Source organism: Trachurus trachurus, assembly GCF_905171665.1.
Source record: "Trachurus trachurus genome assembly, chromosome: 22".
Lineage (NCBI taxonomy): Eukaryota > Metazoa > Chordata > Actinopteri > Carangiformes > Carangidae > Trachurus > Trachurus trachurus.
Window position 1 is genome coordinate 714,425 of NC_139907.1, and position 18,592 is coordinate 733,016.

The window sequence follows — 18,592 nt, forward strand, 5'->3', positions numbered from 1 at the left end:
CTAACGGCTAAGCTAACAGCTAGGCTAACGGCTGAGCTAACAGCCAAGCTAAAGGCTAAGGTAACGGCTGAGCTAACGGGCTGAGTCCGGCAGGAGGCCGCTGTTCCCGGGCTGTTCAGGGCCGCATGTCGGCACCAGGCTGCTGTTTTCGTTGCTGTTGCTGCTACTGTTGTTGTTGTTATTGTTGATGATGATGATGATGATGATGATGGTGGTGTTGGTGGTGGTGAAGGTGATGTTGTTGTTTTGACGAGCGGACGTCGAGTCCAACACTTCCGGTTCCTCTGAAAACGTGACGGGTTTGTTTTTGTAATGACGTCAGCGTCGAGGCGGAGTCACGTGAGTTCAGAGTTCAGAGAAGAAAACTAAAAGAATCTGATTATTTGTCAAGTTCGATGCTGCAACTCTTTTATATACAGACAGTCTGTGATGCTGCGAACATAAAAAGAATTTAACTCCGGTTTGCACAGCTCTCTGAAGTTCAGCAGCAACAACCACTGAACTTTGAGTTAAGAAAATTAAGAATAAGATGCAATAAAGTGGCCAGATTGTACCGTACAGTTGTTACAATTGGACATGTTCTGGGACGTGATGTACTTTGTTTTTATACTTCAATGACGTGATGTAGCCTATGTTTTGACATATCATGTATTCTATTTTAGTACTTGAACGCACATAACCTGATGTGTGTGAACATGAAGCCAGATAGTGTGACTCTAGCCTGATAAACAAGGACATAATGTAACTGTTAGTCTGTCAGTTAGGTTTGTTGCATTAGATACACGCCTGAACAACACACACACACATCATGTTGCTTATCACATTCTGAGAACATGCGTGCATATATGTAGCCTATTATTTATAGCGGGTTTTGTATTGATAATATTTACAGCAGGCAGGGTGTGGCAATGTCAGTGTGTGATAACATAAAATAATATCAATGATAGAAGTCTGCATGGAAGTTAGCTGTTAAGGAGTCAGGTGGTTAATGACACTGAATAACATATTTAATTCATCAAGGATACAGAAATACCTCTAATAGAAACTTCAATTGTAAACTGTATCAAAATAAGTAAAAAAAAACAAACTTAGATTATTATTATTATATTTATGTAGACCGATGGACAAAGCTTTATTTTTTCTTCATTAATAAATTAGCCTACATTAAACCAGTCTGATCTTCACAGTAAATTATTTACAAGATAATAGCATAACATGAAGTCATTTTTAATTAACAGAAATTTCCACTGCAGCGATTTCATCATTTATATTATATTATTAACATCTCTGCTGCATAACAAAACAAAACACTCAGACACACAGATTAATGTACAGACAGGAAGTGCCATCGTGGTCGTCACTACTTCCTGAAGCCTCTCAGGATCGGATAAATGTTCTCAAACCCCTCGTAGATCTCAGCCCGCTCTTTAGCCCCTGGAATTTAACACACAAATTAATCAGTCACAACTTTATTTAAACACATTACAAGGACAAGGATTCACCAAATAAAATCCTCATCATGAAACCAGATCCCAGAAACCAGAACAAACTCGTTCAGGCAAGAGACGAGGAGTCAGGAGGAGAAGAACTCTTCAACATTTCTCTGGTTCAGCCGATCATGAAGGATGAAACCAGCAGAGAAGTTCACAAGTCTTTTTTTACAAGTCCAAGTCAAGTCTCAAGTCTTTGGTCACGAGTCTGAGTCAAGTCTCAGGTCTCTAAAAAATAAAAGTGTCCTGTCTCTCATCTGCTGCTATCTGGTCTGCTAATAGAATACAGCTCTACATCTACTATATATATAGGAAATTCAAGCATTTACTGTATTATTGTCACTCCTTTATTCATTAGCATACAGTAGGCTATCGGTACTGGTTGGTTGTTTATTATATTATCACTTTAAACACGCTACTGCAATGCAATATGTGTGCGACTTACAGTAAGTGGACATTAGCTTATGTGGTCAGTGTTGGGAAAGTTCACTTTCTACATGAACTAGTTCAGAGTTCAGTTCACACATTTTAAAATGAACTAGTTTAGTTCATAGTTCGGAATTAAAAACTTTGAATGGTGAAGTTCACGGTTCCAAAAATGAACAAGTTCATAGTTCTTTTCTTTTTTTAATACGTTGTTGCAAGCTATTCATTTTCAAAATGACTGCCACAGCCCATAACACCACAGACAGCAGTTATTTTACCAGTTTTAACAGTGAAACTCGGTGTCAGATTTCATCTTTATATCCAACCAGGGTTTACATATGTGGTGTGACGCTGTGGTGGATGGTGTTGCCAGGTTGGGAGGTTTTGTTGCCAGGTTGGGAGGTTTTCAGCTCCATATTAAAGCCTGTTTATGGTGCGTAGCTGTGGGTTTCTATGGAAATCTGGCACACTATTGAATGAAGTCAGACTGTGAGAGAGCGCCGTTCACAAACGCCAGAATGAACGCGTTCACAATAACGTTCATCAAGCAGAAATACAGAACGTTCAGTTCATGTTCGCCCCAAAATATGAACGATTGTTCTTTGAACGTGTTCAGGCCCAACACTGTGTTAGTGTGTTAGTGTGTAGAAGAGCTGAGGCCTCCTGCTGGACCGTCTGTGTCACCGTGTGGAGATACGAGGTCATTACCGGTCAGAACCACCTTCCCAGACACAAAGATGAGCAGGACGATACGAGGTTTCACCATGCGGTAGATGAGGCCGGGAAACAGCTCGGGCTCATAGCTGCAGAGACAAACACACAGAGACAGAGAGATAAGAGTCAGTCTGTAAAAACACGGTGAACATGAACAACATTTCAGTTTCGTGGCGAGTCATGAGAATAACGCCGCCGAATCTCCGTTTATGGTGGGAACTACGACGGTATGTGATCGTCTTCCAACCTCTGACTTTAATTCTTGATGAATGAAAACATGAGTCTGTCTTGCACCGGTCAAAGAATTTCACGGTGCGGAGGCTCATAAATGTAGTGAGAAAACACTTCGCTTTTACAAAACTCCTGGTTGTCCCTTTAATTTATTTCTCCACTTTTTTATCCATTTAAAAATATCTCAGTTTGTGTGGGTGAAACTGCCGTGTTCATGTGGTTGAGAGGCCAAATTAGACAGAAAAATGTGCATTTAGGAATATATCATATTCGTGTAGTCCAGGCCTTAGTTACCAGTTGTGCGTATGGTGTTGTGCGTATGGCTTTGGGTGGCTTGTGGGTAGTTTTTAACAAATAATCTGAAAGGTACGTTTTTTATTGATAGTTTGAGTTTTGAGCGTTGTGCTTATGGCTTTGTGCGTATGGCTTTGTTGTGCGTATGGCGTTGTGCGTATGGCTTTGGGTGGCTTGTGGGTAGTTTTCAACAAATAATCTGAAAGGGTTAGCTTTTTATTGATAGTTTCTTGAGTTTTTGAGCGTTGTGCGTATGGCGTTGTGTGTATGGCGTTGTGCATATGGCTTTGTGCGTATGGCTTTGTGCGTATGGTGTTGTTGTGCGTATATGGCGTTGTGCTACCACCACCGGTACCTGCTGAACTGCTGGTGGGTCAGAACCAGCCCCTCCAGCCGGATGGGGAAACAGACGTCGCAGCTCGCCACCATGTTCTGGATCTTGAACTCCAGGAAGCGGGCGGGGAAGCCGAGCTTCTGCATCACCCGGGCGTACTTCCTGGCCGCCAGCCGCGACTCCTCCTCACTCAAACACACCAAACATGAGCCGAGCTGGGCGCCGCCGGGACCCGAACCGGCCCGAACCGGACCTCAGAACCAAAGCTGCCACTGACCTCTTAGCGCCGGTGCACACCATCTTCCCCGAGCTGAAGATCAGCGCCGTGGTCCGAGGCTCGCGGATCCTCATGATGACGGCGGCGAAGCGCTGAAACACAGCAGACGTCAGCTGATTGGCTCTATGCACAGCTACACAGCTCCACTACTTCCTGAACTTAAGGCAGCTCCTTCATTTCCTGTTTTACATTATTGGACCAACTGATTAAAGCAGAAGTAAGTGATATATTTGTGTTAATCTAAGTCTTAAATAGTTGTATCTTCCGACAGCAATCACTTCTATAGAGTGTTTGGTCTGAAACACGGGTCTGTCAGTCACTCTGCTCTGCTCTGAGCCCAGGAGAAAACTTTCCTTGTATCCTACAAGTTTTATCCAATGAGGAGAGAGAACGGCATAAAGGGGCGGTCCTCTCTGTGTGTGCAGCCAAGGGATGTGCGTGAATGTGGTGACGTAGGGACGAGGACCAATAGATCCATGACGAGGGCGGGGGCTGCTAACTCCATCTGCTGACAAGACGTTATGGTGCGTTCAAGGCAACCCGTAACTCGTGTTTTTCTGACCTGTGAAGTCGTACCAGTTCGATCTGGTACGAGTTCACGGGTCAGAAGTTACGAGTGGCCGTTATAGTGACTTTCACAGGTAAAACAGGTCGGAGAAACACGAGTGGGTTGCCTGGAACGCTACAAAGTCGTAAGTTGTGACTTGAAGCTGTAATTTACGGTTTCAAAAGCCTGCCTGGAACGCAGCATTAGCCAAAACCACCGGATCGCTTACTTCTGCTTTAAGGCAGCTCCTTCATTTCCTGTCTTACATTATTGGACACACTGATTAATCCAGGTGTGTCTGAATAGTCACAATGGTCAGACACACCTGGATTAATCAGTTTGTCCAATAATGTAAGACAGGAAATAAAGGAGCTGGCTTAAGTTCAGGAAGTAGTGGAGCTGTGCATAGAGCCCATTGGTCAGAGGCACGCGAGGAGGAGGAGGAGGAGGAGGAGGAGGAGGAGGAGGAGGAGGAGGAGAGAGGAGGAGGAGGAAGAGGAGGAGAAGGAGGAGGAGGAGGAGGAGGAGGAGCAGGGGGCGGGGCTTCAATACCTTGGGGTTGTACTCTGCGTTTCGGGCCTGCAGGGCGATGAACTTTAGGTTCAGACGACATCCCAGGTTCACCGTGGAGACGATGTTCCTGCACAGCAGCTCACAGTCACCTGAACGCAGCAGCACCTGAATGCAAGGGGGTGGATCGGACTACACGCAGGCGTAGCTCACAGTCGGCCATATTAGCTATATATTATATATTTGCATAATTTGCATAATGTCACTATAATGTTACTTTTACAAAAAAAAAAAAGTACATGATTAAAATTATCCGTGATTTTAAGTAGCTATGCTGCATCATAACTGCATAAACGTTCATAAAAAATCAAACCGTTTTGAAATGGGACAAAAACTGAGCAAGTTGTGGTCGTTATAGCAGAACATGCAGCAGAGGCTTAATGCTCTGAGGGAGAGAGTTGACCTTACCAAGATGGCCGCCGTGTGGCTACGCTTTGTCATTGGGCAGCAGCAGCGGTGAGTCATCTAGTCTTCTTATATATATCTATATATCTATGCCTGAACGTAGCAGCACCTGAACGCACCAGTACCTGAACGACCTGAACACAGCAGCACCTGAACACTACACTGCCTGAGCTCATTACTACTGATTGGTCCTCCTCACAATACTTAGTGTAGTGTCAGTACTACAGCATCAATACTACAGAAACAATACAAGAGTATCAATACTACTGTGGCAATACTACAGTATTAGTTCTACAGCATCAGTAGTATCAGTCAGTGAACTCACTGTAACTGTGGGATGATTCCTGAGCTCTCTGTCACAGGGGTCATAGGGGTCATGGGGGTCATTGGGGTCATAGGGGTCATAGGGCAGTAGGGCAAGGTGGTGGCGCCCAGCTCTGATGTCGGCGCCCCCTGCTGGCCGCCAGCTGCTGCTGCTGCTGCTGCTGCTGCTGCTGCTGCATCCTGGGAGTTGTAGTCTGGACCGATGCCGCTGTCCTGAGAGACGTTCAGAGCTGCAGCCCGACTCTCTGCTGCTGGACGGAGACACAAACAACTTTTTATTTAATGACTAATGAATAATGTAAAAAAATTAAATAAATAAGATAAAATAATAATATAATAAGGAAATAAGTGAACAGCAAAAATGTATACACAAAAAAGTAACATCTCATAAGCAACGCAGTTTACATGAGCGAAAAGGAGTAGGAAGAAGTATTAATTTATCTAATCCTACCCCTGTAATTTTAACTATATGTTCTAATTAAAATCATAGCACAAAGACGTTACATTTATTATTTCATTCCTCCATCCCACTATGCACCATTTCCTGCCACATTTTAATCCAAATAGTAAGTAAGCAAACACCTTGTGTGAATTATTCAATGTACCTCTGGAGAATCATTTCTTTACGTCTCTTTTTAAACTTTAAGCTTCTACATTATCTGCTTTTACCTTAGTTGTTTGTTTGTTTTTGTTTTTTGATACTTTCTTTTTATTGTTTTTCTTTAGCAGTGTATAAACATTATACAAGGGAGAAGGGGGTGGGGGGAAACAAATAAAAAAACTAAAAGTGAAAAAGAACATGGATCACCATGCTTGATCACCATGCTGCTACAGTTTGATCCTGTTTCAATGTCAATGTGATGGTCCTTGTCCTGTCGTTTTTATGTATATTCAGTCCATTTCTCACACTTCCAGCAGTATTGATCCTCTCGAGTCTTTATTTTATAAGTCAGTTGTTCCATATGTATTTCGTCCATAACTTTCAACCAAACTTCCTGTGACGGTGGCTCTGTCTTCTTGTACCATTGCTTGTTTGTTTTTTTTAATCTCATTTTGTAAAGAAGCAAAGACAGTAACTGATCAGTGATGTCATCATCATACCTGTGCCCAGTTCATCAGGTAGGAAACTCAGGTCCAGCTCCTCCCCCAGCTCCCGGCCCGGGGTCAGGGAGGGGGCGGCGCCATGGAGACCCAGGTCCTCCCCCAACTCAAAGCTGTCCTGCAGGAGGAAACCAATCAATCAATCAATCAATCAATCAATCAATCAATGTTCTTATTTGTGTCCCCATAGGACAATTATTGTTGCAGCGAGTAAAAAGAACACAGATACAAGACACACAATTCAATCGAACGAACAATCAATCAATCAATCAATCAATCAATCAAGGTTCTTATTTGTGTCCCCATAGGACAATTATTGTTGCAGCGAGTAAAAAGAACACAGATACAAGACACACAATTCAATCGAACGAACAATCAATCAATCAATCAATCAATCAATCAATCAATCAATCAATCAGACCTGGGTGGGTGTGTGCATGTGTAACTAATCCTGTCATTATTGAAGGTGCACACTGCCCTACATTAAATTAAATTAAATTAAATTAAATTTTAATTTGTTGCTTTTTATTGTGATCGTTCAGTTAGAAGCTCTTATTTTGAAAAGCCACACTAACGAGCCCCTGCAGACTTCGTGGGTGGGCCCCGTTTCTAGGCAACAGTCTGATAACGTCGTTAATTTCCGTTAATTTAACTGTAAAAACTTTATATTCGCCGGTTAAAGTGCATTTTATTTATTTATCATACCTGTGAAGATGTCACAGACAACACCGCTGATGTTCTGTGATGATGCCGGTGAGAGACACGAAGAGTTAAAACTGCTTCATAAGTTACTAGTTGTTTTAATGTTAACAGTTAGCTGGTGGCTAATCTAACGTTAGCAGCGTTAACCGTTAAATCCCGGTCGTTGAGTTTTACTTTGTTCCTCCTGTGTGTGTTAGTGTGTGTGAACTGTGACCGTGAGGCCTGATGGAGAGATACTTTAATGTTTTCACCTGTAATTCACCATCATTCTGTGAAACTACACACCACGGGAGAATGTATCTATTTATTTGTTTGTTTTAAAAAGAAGTGACTACTAACCGCCACACATAACTAAACACATTATTTTGCCCCCATTGAATTGGATGTGGATCAAGGTTGGAAATAACTTGGACTTTTTGGTGAACATTTTAATTTGCCTTGGAAAACATTTCATCAACAGATGTAAATACCTCAAAGTGAAACCCCACTTCAATGGAGGATAAACCAACTCAGAATGTATAAAAAAAAAAATCTTTGCATTACATGAAAAGCAAAAATGCCCTAAAGTTATTTTCTTTGCTGGACTTCTTTACTATTGTGGACTGAGACCCTCACGTCCTCTTTTCTTTTTGTTCTTGACTGATTAAGATAGCTGTGCAATTTATCTATTACCAATGTGAAGATACCTCAATAAAAAAAAAAAACTAACAGCCACACATGACGTCACCGGTGGAGCCGCCTGTTTAAATAAAGTTTTCTCTCTTGCTTGTTCATACTATTTGATGATAAAGTTTAAAAATAAAAATGAAAATAAAAAAATATATATAAAGTTTTCTCTGTTCAAACAGCGGCAGCGTCTCTCATCTCTACTCACGGTTGCTATGGAATCATCAAAGAAACGCTCCAACGCCGACTCATCCATGACTGAAGAGCTGCCACGGTGAGACTCCAGGCTGAGCTACACAGCTGCATCCCATCACACTGATGAGACCCTGAACTCACACACACACACACACACACACACACACACACACACACACACACACACACACACACACACACACACACACACCTGACATTTGTTGTTGTATGTAGTTATGTTGTGATCAGTGTACATCCTGAAATAAATACCTACACTTTTATGTTGACACGTGAGAATAGAGACATAAAAACACGTAATACATAATATTCATTCATTCATTTCTTTATTTCAGACCCAAGGGGATGATCCATATCACCATAAAAGCATAAAAGCACAATAAGATAATAAAACAAAGACTGAATAAAAAATAAAACAACACAAAGTACAGAGCCTTCCCCATTATTCAGTGTAGGGTATTAAAAATAGATTAGAAAACTTTATTGATCCCCAAGGGGAAACTGCTTTGCCACGCAATAAAAACACAAACATCCACCTAACAAACAATACAAACATTTCCATACCATTGCACAAAACTTATCAACATGATTGGATACTTCATACAACAGAGTAGGCTGCTCAAAGCAAGTGATTTAAATTGATATTAATATAGGCAAGGATAAATAAATACATATAAAAAAATATACACCTCCAGAAGATTAAAAAACAACAACAACAACAACAATAGACAGCCGCTATTTGTGGTTAAAATATCTGACTGCTGCAGGAACAATACACACAATACACACAATATATAATAAACGGTAATTAAACTGACGTCGCGAGGGACAGGACTCAAGGTGGATAATGATTTAAACTGCAGTTACCAGTTCACCCTCCGTCCAGCAGGCGGCGCTCTGGTTGATCACCACCGCGGCGCCGCAGCCCTGCGCATGCGCACCAGATGTAAACACAGCAGCATGGCGGCGTGAGGTTGGGTGGTTTGAGTCGGACTGATCCGTTGTAACGTTTATTGTTATAACATCATCAACTTCAACACCGCCCGTGATTATTTACAACCGACGGACAAGACAAGATGGCGACTGTGACGGAGCGACTCAGCGACTTCTCACTGGAGGCTCATGGTGAGAAGATACTACTGTTACTACTGCTGATACTACTGTTACTACTACTAATGTTCCTGATAGTACTACTGTTACTACTGCTGATAGTACTACTAATGTTCCTGATAGTACTAGAATGTAATGTAGACGTCAGACTTTATTGTTCATTATTAGGACAATTCTTTCTTTTTCACATTATAACATTATTATTGTCACCAATCTAGTAACTGTAGAGTATTGGTGTAGTAGTGCAGAGTTTATGACAAAGAGAGAGTACAACACACACACAGTGAAGGGCCACGGCTCAGAATCGAACCTGTTGGACTGAACCACAACAGACCAGAGAACACACTGTGCCAGGTGACCTCCTCTGCTCAGATAGCAGCTACTAGTACAATGAGGCAGTTTTATCCCATTTTTACAAACAGTTTGTCTCAGAGTTACAGTTGTAGTATCACTACTGAGTACTGAGGTTTCTCCTGTATACAGATACTGTTACTGCTAATACTACAGTCGGTTACTGCTGTTACTGTTACTGCTAATACTACAGTCGGTTACTGCTAACACTACGGTTACTACTGTTACTACTAATACTGCTGTTACTAATACTACTAATACTTCGGTCGGTTACTACTGTTACTGCGAATACTGAGGTGCTAATACTACGATACTGTTACTATTAATACTACGATACTGTTACTACTAATCCTATGGTAATACTACTGGTACTTCTGTTTCTGTAGTAGTTGTAGCTGTAGTACTCTCTCTGCCAGTGATCAGTCATGGTGATTGGGGTGTGTGTCTTTTATTTTGAAGGGCAGGTGTGTGTGTCTTTTATTTTGAAGGGCAGGTTATGTGTGTTTGTGTGTGTCTTTTATTTTGAAGATCCGGTGTTTGTGTGTGTGTCTTTTATTTTGAAGGGCAGGTATGTGTGTGTGTGTGTCTTTTATTTTGAAGGGCAGGTATGTGTGTTTGTGTGTGTCTTTTATTTTGAAGGGCAGGTGTGTGTGTTTGTGTGTGTCTTTTATTTTGAAGGGCAGGTGTGTGTGTGTCTTTTATTTTGAAGGCCAGGTGTGTGTGTGTGTCTTTTATTTTGAAGGGCAGGTATGTGTGTTTGTGTGTGTCTTTTATTTTGAAGGGCAGGTGTGTGTGTGTGTGTGTGTGTGTGTGTGTGTCTTTTATTTTGAAGGGCAGGTGTGTTTGTGTCTTTTATTTTGAAGGCCAGGTGTGTGTTTGTGTGTGTGTCTTTTATTTTGAAGGCCAGGTGTGTGTGTGATTGGTTATTGATTACTGATTGCAGACTTGTACCTGAACCAGTCGGTGCCGTACCTGGACGAGCCTCCCGACCCGCTGAACTTCTACCGCGACTGGATTGGTCCAAACAAACCCTGCATCATCCGCAACGCCTTCAGCCATTGGCCGGCTCTGTCCAGGTGGACGCCGCAGTACCTGAGGTAAGGAAGCCCCGCCCCCCCGCCCCCTGCACGGCTGCTCTGAGGTCGGGTGAGATTCATCCTGCTTCCTGTCTGGAAATGATTTACAGACTGGTTGAAAAGAAAAGAAGCAACAATGCCAGACTTAAACTACAACAGTATTACCTATGGTGTTATATTAAAAGACAAACAATTGGATTTAAGGATAAATGTCTTACTAATCCTTTAGCCAAATTCTTTATTCACAAAGCCAAATATCTAAAAACTCCACCCATCTTCACATACTTTTAAATGAATTCCATCTCCATATTAAGTCCCTAAAATGTATTAAATCCAAACATGCCAAAGACCTCTATGCAATGTTCAAAAATGATCTGACTAATGTAGCGTAACAATTGTTTTAATCCTGAATGATGTAATGTATGTTTTTATTTATTTATTTTCTTTTTCTTTTTCTCTTCCCTTCTATACATTTGATATGTGTTTGTTTTGTTTTTTACTCACTTATCTTAATTTTTGTTTATTTAATGTTATTCTTAATTCTTATCTCTGAAACATGATGTCTGCTCTTGTTAAATTTTGGACAGATATAATATTTGCCTGACTAGTTTGTAAATGCATTTGTTTAAATAAAAAAATAAAAAAGGTCCCATGGTGACCGTAAAAAAATAAAATAAAAAAAAAATCCTGCTTCCTGTCTGCAGGGAGAAGGTGGGGTCAAAGGTCATCAGCGTGGCGGTGACGCCCAACGGCTACGCCGACGCCGTCAACGGGGATCGCTTCGTGATGCCTGAAGAGAGACGGATGAGTTTCTCTGCCGTCCTCGACATCATCGAGGGGAAGGTGAGACACAGAGACGAGTCAGCTTCCTGTATCCACCTTTCTCCGAACGTCTAAAACGTAGCCTGTTTTGCCGGTTTTGCTCTTCCGGTGGAATTTTATGTTTACGTTTCCATGGTTTCGGTAGTCGCGGTAAATGCATGGATTTATTTATTTATTTATTTTTTTTTAAATGTGTAAAAGGCATGGATCATCACAGCAGCTTTTAACAGTGGATACCACACAGACTGACATCCGTGTTAAAAGCCAGCGTTAATAGATCCATGCGTTTACCGCAACTATGACAACGACTGAAAACCATGGAAACGGCCGCGAACTCCCGTCAAAATGATTTAAATTATTTTCATCATGCTAAATATGACTGTTACTAGTGTAAATATTTAATGTTATCATAGGAAAATATAAATATCTCACTTTCATCTACCTACACATTGTATAAATCCACACACACGTTCACAGACGAGGTGGTGACGGTTGGCCACGCCCACTTAGAGAGACAGGAAGTGAAACTGACGGTTGGCCACGCCCACTTAGAGAGACAGGAAGTGAAACTGACGGTTGGCCACGCCCATTTAGAGAGACAGGAAGTGAAACTGACGGTTGGCCACGCCCACTTAGAGAGACAGGAAGTGAAACTGACGGTTGGCCACGCCCATTTAGAGAGACAGGAAGTGAAACTGACGGTTGGCCACGCCCACTTAGAGAGACAGGAAGTGAAACTGACGGTTGGCCACGCCCACTCAGAGAGACAGGAAGTGAAACCTTTTCTATTATTGGAGCAGCCGTTCATGGGGGGTCTTGGTAGATAGAGGATCTTTGACACTCACTCACTCAGCAGCCATGTTGGATCCTTGGGGCAGTAAGAACAGTGTGTGTCTCTTTGTGTGTGTGTGTGTGTGCAGGTGCAGCAGCGCGGCGTGTTCTACGTCCAGAAGCAGTGCTCCAACCTGCTGGAGGAGCTGCCGGAGCTCACCGACGACGTGGAGCCTCACGTTCCCTGGATGAGCAGCGCACTGGGTGAGGTCACAGTAGGATGGACACATCTGTTTATTTTATTATTTACCTTTTTACTGACATTCTGCAACAGATGTGTCATGTACATACATTTAAATCATTAGTCATCGAGTATCAGCATGAATGTCCCTTTTCTAGGAATAAAGGAACATAAAAAAAATAAAACATGAACACATAGGGAGTGAGGTATGGTTATTGCTACACACATAGCATATTATCTAGAGTTAAACGAGTCAAAGTCTGGCCTGCGTGGTGTTATATAGTCCATCCATTTCTTCCAACGTAAAACAAAACAAGTATGTCCTCTCCTGTGAAAGCCATTTTCTCGTGAGGGCCTTGTTGCCCGCCACTAACAGAACACTAAACTAATATTTGTCTCTCTCTGGCCATCCTTCAGGCATGAGTCCAAAAAATAAAACTTCACTTCATACTGGCTGTATTTGAAACCACCTCCTCTCCTGCTAGGCCGTACTGATTTGGCTTAAATGTCGTATGTAGTGCGCTGCTCTTCTGTCCAGTTCACACCTGAAGCTTCACTTTTCATTCAAACAAACTAATGCGACTGCCACAGCCAAGTGTTACATTTCATCAATGAGACCAACATTTACCTCCTACACAGAATTTAACCAGCCGGCGGTAAACCAATAAAAACCTGCCGGTAAGTCAGATGACCGGCTTCACAGGCGTCATGTGGATAAACTGACCACATGTTGGGATCTAACCGGTTACTGTCACAATGAAAAAATATAAAAACTCAATACAGTGACATCAACAGAATTAAGGGTAGTAGACGGTTTCAAACACAGCTTGTGTGTGTGTGTGTGTGTGTGTGTGTGTGTGTGTGGTGGTGTGGGTTCAGTGTGGAAACAGGAAGTTTACGAAGTTTAGGAGGTTTACTCTGAAGACTCTGAAGAGTGTTAAAGGTGTAGCTACAGAAACGGCCGTTTGTCCTGTTTGTCGCGCCGAGTTGTCACGAGCTGCAACACGAGTTTACCCGAGTGAGGAAAACGAATTTGATTGGTCGTTATCGAGTGGGCGGGATATTCAAAGCTTGGGGCGAGCCCGAGCTCCGTGTGTGTGTGCGTGTCTCAGACGTTTGAATGACGGATTACAGATCCAATATCAGTGGCTGGTGAATCGTGTACAGGCTGACGTATAATCCGTGCGCCTGCATTATCCAATGCGAAAAAAAAATACACACTTTCATCCCGGATTTACTCAAAAATATAATTTTGCACAAAGTTTGGCCTACAACGTCTGATAGATGAGTTATTACACTAATTTTATGACCCAGAGTGGGCTCAAATTCAATTTTCTTTTCTGTACAGCTTTAAACACCAGCTTCAGTCTCACCTGAGTCGTCTTCCTCTTTTCTCAGGGAAGCTTCCTGACGCCGTCAACTTTTGGCTCGGAGAAGGGAACGCCGTCACCTCCAGTGAGATCTGAACCTCACACTCACTCACTCATACTGTGTTTTCACTTCCAACTTTCTGTCTGTGTTTTATTGCTATTCATCCTGGGGTCCAGTACACAACTCACACAACTCACACAACACACAATAGACACAATAGTTCACCTACGGCAGTGTTACTCATTGCGCGGCTCGCGAGCCACATGCGGCTCGTCAAGCTATAATTGGTGGCTCACATGGTAGCTTCCTATGTGGTAACACAGCCAATACATTTTTTCATGTGCTACATAAATATACAACACTGGACTACAAAAACGCAAACATCTGAATTATACTTCTCCCTGCCTTCACCCAAATAATGAAGGTGAAAGGAAGTATTTTAAGCCTTAATGGTGACCCCTAAAGGGGGCATTGTCAAACCTGGCAACGCAGCCCGCAAGCCATGTGGCATTGTTTACAACACTTGACCACAGCGCACGTTTGCAGGCAGCTACGTTACGTTAGCTCCGCTAGCCAGCGTGATGGACCGTTTTTAACAAGAAAAGGGACAGAAACCAGCTCAAAAACCAGACGGACAGACACACAGTGTTGTAACGAATAGTGGAGTGGGTGAGGAAAATGAGTCTGAGGAAGCAGCAAACAAAAATCAGCACGAAGACACCAGAGAGGGGACGAGCAGGCAGACGGCAGGTGTAATATAGGAAGCATACAAGATGAGCACAGAACATTTCAAGACAAGGGGACAGACACATTTTTATTTGTTCTGCACGGCATGAACCCTAACAAACCCTCACTGTGATTGCAACAACAAACTACAAATACACATTTTTTCTTGTGGGATGTCCAATTTATATGTAGAAATGCACATTTGCAAAGGTGACTTAGTATGTTGTCGCAAAAGTGGCTCTCCCCTTGATTTTGCGCTGCCAATGTGGCTCTTGTGAAAAAAATAGTGAGGATCACTGACCTACAGAGTCGTCAGGTACATCACACAGGAAAATATAAAATAAAATACTATTTAACAGTATTTTACAATGAAAAAGAAAAGGGTGTTTCATTTTATTCTTATATTATTTGATGAAATATTACACAACACTGTTGAAACAGCTTTTTAAACTCCCAGTGCACAAGGATCACTACGAGAACCTTTACTGTGTCATTTCTGGAGAGAAGAACTTCATCCTGCTGCCGCCCACAGACCGCCCCTTCATCCCCTACGGTAACCATAGCAACCGCCCGTCCGTCCGCCTTTTAGCGTCCACGACGGACACCGGTAACCATGGTAACGGTCTCGTCTCTCGGCCAGGTGTGTACCAGCCGGCTGTGTACCGCCAACGGGAGGACGGCGAGTTTGAGGTCGTGGATCAGAGTGACGCTGAGAAGGTGCGTGGTGCGTTCGGGTGTAGTCTGTTGATCTCAGTTCTCTGCTCCAGTTTAAAGGGATATTTCACCCAAAATTCAAATTTCACTCATTATCTACTCACCCTCATGTCGACTAAGGGCTGTGAGAATTTTCAGGGTCCTCTGTGCCTTCTTTGAGTTACGGGGGGGTCCGCGCAGCAGTATACCAACTTTCTTCGTCCAAAAAGACACACCAAAAAACATCCAAATACCTCCATGCTGCTCGTCTGTAATGTCCCTCTTGTATTGAAGCCCCGACATGAGAAATTGTTCCGCCGGTCACACAGGAAGAGCAGTGAACTGAGACACTGGGAGCTTCCGCTACAAACAAGCTTAAAATATAGACTTATTTAATTTTTTCTGGAACAATTTCTCATGTCGGGGCTTCAATACAAGACGGACATTACATACGAGCAGCATGGAGGTATTTGGATGTTTTTTGGTGTGTCTTTTTGGACGAAGAAAGTTGGTATCCATCCAATACTGCAGCACGGACCCCCCGTAACTCAGAGAAGCCACGGAGGACTCTGAAACTTCTCACAGCTCTTAGTCGACATGAGGGTGAGTAGATAATGAGTGAAATTTGAATTTTGGGTGAACTATCCCTTTAGACTGTTTAACCCCCTCCCCCCCCCCAGGTCCCGTGGATCCCTCTGGACCCTCTGGACCCCGACCTGGAGCGACACCCTCAGTACCGGAGAGCTCGGCCCGTCCACTGCAGCGTGAAGGCCGGAGAGATGCTGTACCTGCCGTCGCTGTGGTTCCACCACGTCCGACAGTCACACGGCTGCATTGCAGGTAAAACAAGCCCCGCCCCCCTCGCCCCCCCGCCAATCACACGCTGCAGGTAAGAGCACTGGAATAAGAGAGTAACGACACGCATTGGTCCAATGGAAGCGCCTCCTGGTGGCGGAATATGGGTTTTGCAAAAGCGCCCAAGAACTGACATCTCTGCATTGTTGGTGAATGACCAAGTGTGGTATTTTCAATCATTTAAAGGGACAACGAGGAGTTTCTCTGTCGGCAGAATGAAAAATTCTGCGACAATAAAAAAGTCTCATTAATGTGGATGAATCTCCGTTACCACTTGTTAATGGTCCATTTTAGATAAATCTATGGTTTTGTCTCTATGGTTATTTTGTTATTATTAGTGGTGGTGGAAATGCTGGGCGAGCCGACCAGCGTTTCTTTACTTTCGGTTTCGTGGCGAGTCATGAGAATAACGCCGCCGTATGAATCTCCGTTTATGGTGGGAACTACGACGGTATGTGATCGTCTTCCAACCTCTGACTTTAATTCTTGATGAATGAAAACATGAGTCTGTCTTGCACCGGTCAAAGAATTTCACGGTGCGGAGGCTCATAAATGTAGTGAGAAAACACTTCACTTTAACAAAACTCCTCGTTGTCCCTTTAAGGACATTTCTAGATCACCCACGTTAATAGCATCATCATGGACCCCTTACAGATAAACATTAACACATGGCTAGTAAAAAAAAACAGTTTTCTACATGAATTTTTCAATCTACATTTTATAATTAAAAAAATAGACTATAAGTATAATGTGATATGACCAAGACACCTAAAAACAAAAACACAGCCGTTTTCATCAATTTACCAGCAAGTGGGCAACACACATACATTGGAGTGAATGGGTTTTCTGGGCACTTTTGCAATACCCATATCCTGCCACTCGGGGGCATGAGGCTTTAACCACGGGACTCAATGGAAGTGTCGTTACTCTCTTATTCCAGTGCTCGAGCTGCAGGTAAACCCTCATCTTCCTCTGAGACAAACACATCAACAGTCAGAGTGGTAACGTGAGGTGTTGTGTCTTCTCTCTGCAGTGAACTTCTGGTACGACATGGACTACGACATCAAGTACAACTACTTCCAGCTGCTGGAGTCGCTGTGTGAGGTCACAGGGGGGTCGTGACATCACAGCAGCTGAGTGACGTCACGGTGACGGACAGTGAAACAATGAAACTGAGCTCAGGGACGATATTAAAGGTCATTAAACTCGGTGTGAGACGTCCTGATTGGCTCTGGTGCATGCTGGGAACCGCACAGGTGCATGCTGGGAAAATCAGGACAGGTGTGGGCGGTGTGACCAATCAGATCAGTGTGTTTACACCTGTGGACCTGATGAAGACGCTGAAGATCAAGAGAAGCAACCAAGATGGCGCACGCTCGGCTGCGACAGCACTGACTCGTTCTACTCGTTCCCGTTCGTGCTCAGAAAATTCAAAGCACTCCACCTACTTGATAAGAGCCAGTCCTCCTCTACTGCTCCATCTGCTCCTACACCAGGATTTCAGCCACCAACAACCAGACCTAATTAACACGCATCACGCACCTCGCCTCCAAAATCATATTTGTTCCCACACCCAACCTCACAGAACTGAACAATAGACCCATAAGTCACTTTGCAATCTCAATAGAACAGGACAATACACACCCACTCAGTCAATACCTCATCCCACTGCCCCCAGGTCGTAGGTATCGGTCACTTAAACTCAGAAAGGCTCGCATGGGACAGAGTTAAATCCCTGCAGTCATAGCCACAGTAAACAATAGACCCGTTCACATTCTCCTCCTCTCTCTTGTCTGTCACAGTCAACGTTTGTGCCATACACTGTTCGTTATAAGTCTGCTTTTGTGTGCTAATTGTGTGATGTTCTGTTTTGCTGCTCTGTGTGTTTATTTGTATAATGTCCTTCATGTAAATGTACGGCCGAGTGGAAACTAAATTATCCCTTCTGGGACGAATAAAGTCTAAGTCTAAGATGAAACGAAGCATCAGGAGGAGGACGGAGGAGATTTAAGTGACTGAACAAGGCCTGGTGGTTTAAGCCCGGAGCTCAAAGAGTCACACAGACGTTACTGTATACATCTATAAATTCATCATAAAACATAATTTCCCCTTTACTATTTTAAAGCTCATTTACAAATAATATGCTGTTTTCAAACATTGGTTTAGTGAAAAGAACACTTGTTTTCACAATTGTTAGTCACAATATTACTATTGTACCACAACAGTTGATTTTGGATTTCATAATAAGAATCAGGTAGATGATACTGGTAGTGAAACAATCT

At 43.0% G+C, this 18,592-nt stretch overlaps 3 protein-coding genes across 4 annotated transcripts in view; 1 reads left to right on the forward strand and 2 right to left on the reverse strand.

Moving 5' to 3' along the window:
• The window catches only part of atg14 (autophagy related 14), a 12,803-nt gene extending 12,532 nt beyond the window's left edge, over window positions 1-271 (reverse strand). The window contains exon 1 of the mRNA XM_083998368.1: window positions 1-271. This exon is cut by the window's left edge and continues 309 nt beyond it. The gene's annotated coding sequence lies outside the window, so the exon portion shown is untranslated.
• Window positions 272-1,360: 1,089 nt separating this feature from the next.
• Window positions 1,361-18,592, reverse strand: part of tbpl2 (TATA box binding protein like 2) — a gene marked incomplete at its 3' end in the record, with an annotated part of 106,437 nt that continues 89,205 nt past the window's right edge. The window contains 7 exon segments of the mRNA XM_083998372.1: window positions 1,361-1,434; window positions 2,625-2,719; window positions 3,511-3,674; window positions 3,763-3,858; window positions 4,866-4,953; window positions 5,614-5,755; window positions 5,758-5,792. Coding sequence (XP_083854498.1) covers window positions 1,361-1,434; window positions 2,625-2,719; window positions 3,511-3,674; window positions 3,763-3,858; window positions 4,866-4,953; window positions 5,614-5,755; window positions 5,758-5,791 — 693 coding nt within the window. The 5' untranslated portion in view covers window position 5,792.
• Window positions 9,239-17,875, forward strand: jmjd7 (jumonji domain containing 7). Of its 2 annotated transcripts, XM_083998015.1 has the most exons (9): window positions 9,239-9,419; window positions 10,699-10,852; window positions 11,536-11,674; window positions 12,574-12,688; window positions 14,064-14,120; window positions 15,220-15,315; window positions 15,403-15,479; window positions 16,136-16,295; window positions 17,344-17,875. In XM_083998015.1, the coding sequence occupies exons 1-9, from the start codon at window positions 9,371-9,373 to the stop codon at window positions 17,430-17,432; spliced, it is 936 nt and encodes a 311-aa protein (XP_083854141.1). In that variant the 5' UTR covers window positions 9,239-9,370; the 3' UTR covers window positions 17,433-17,875. The 2 variants fall into 2 exon arrangements, with proteins under 2 accessions (XP_083854141.1, XP_083854140.1); XM_083998014.1 differs by having other exon boundaries at window positions 15,220-15,479.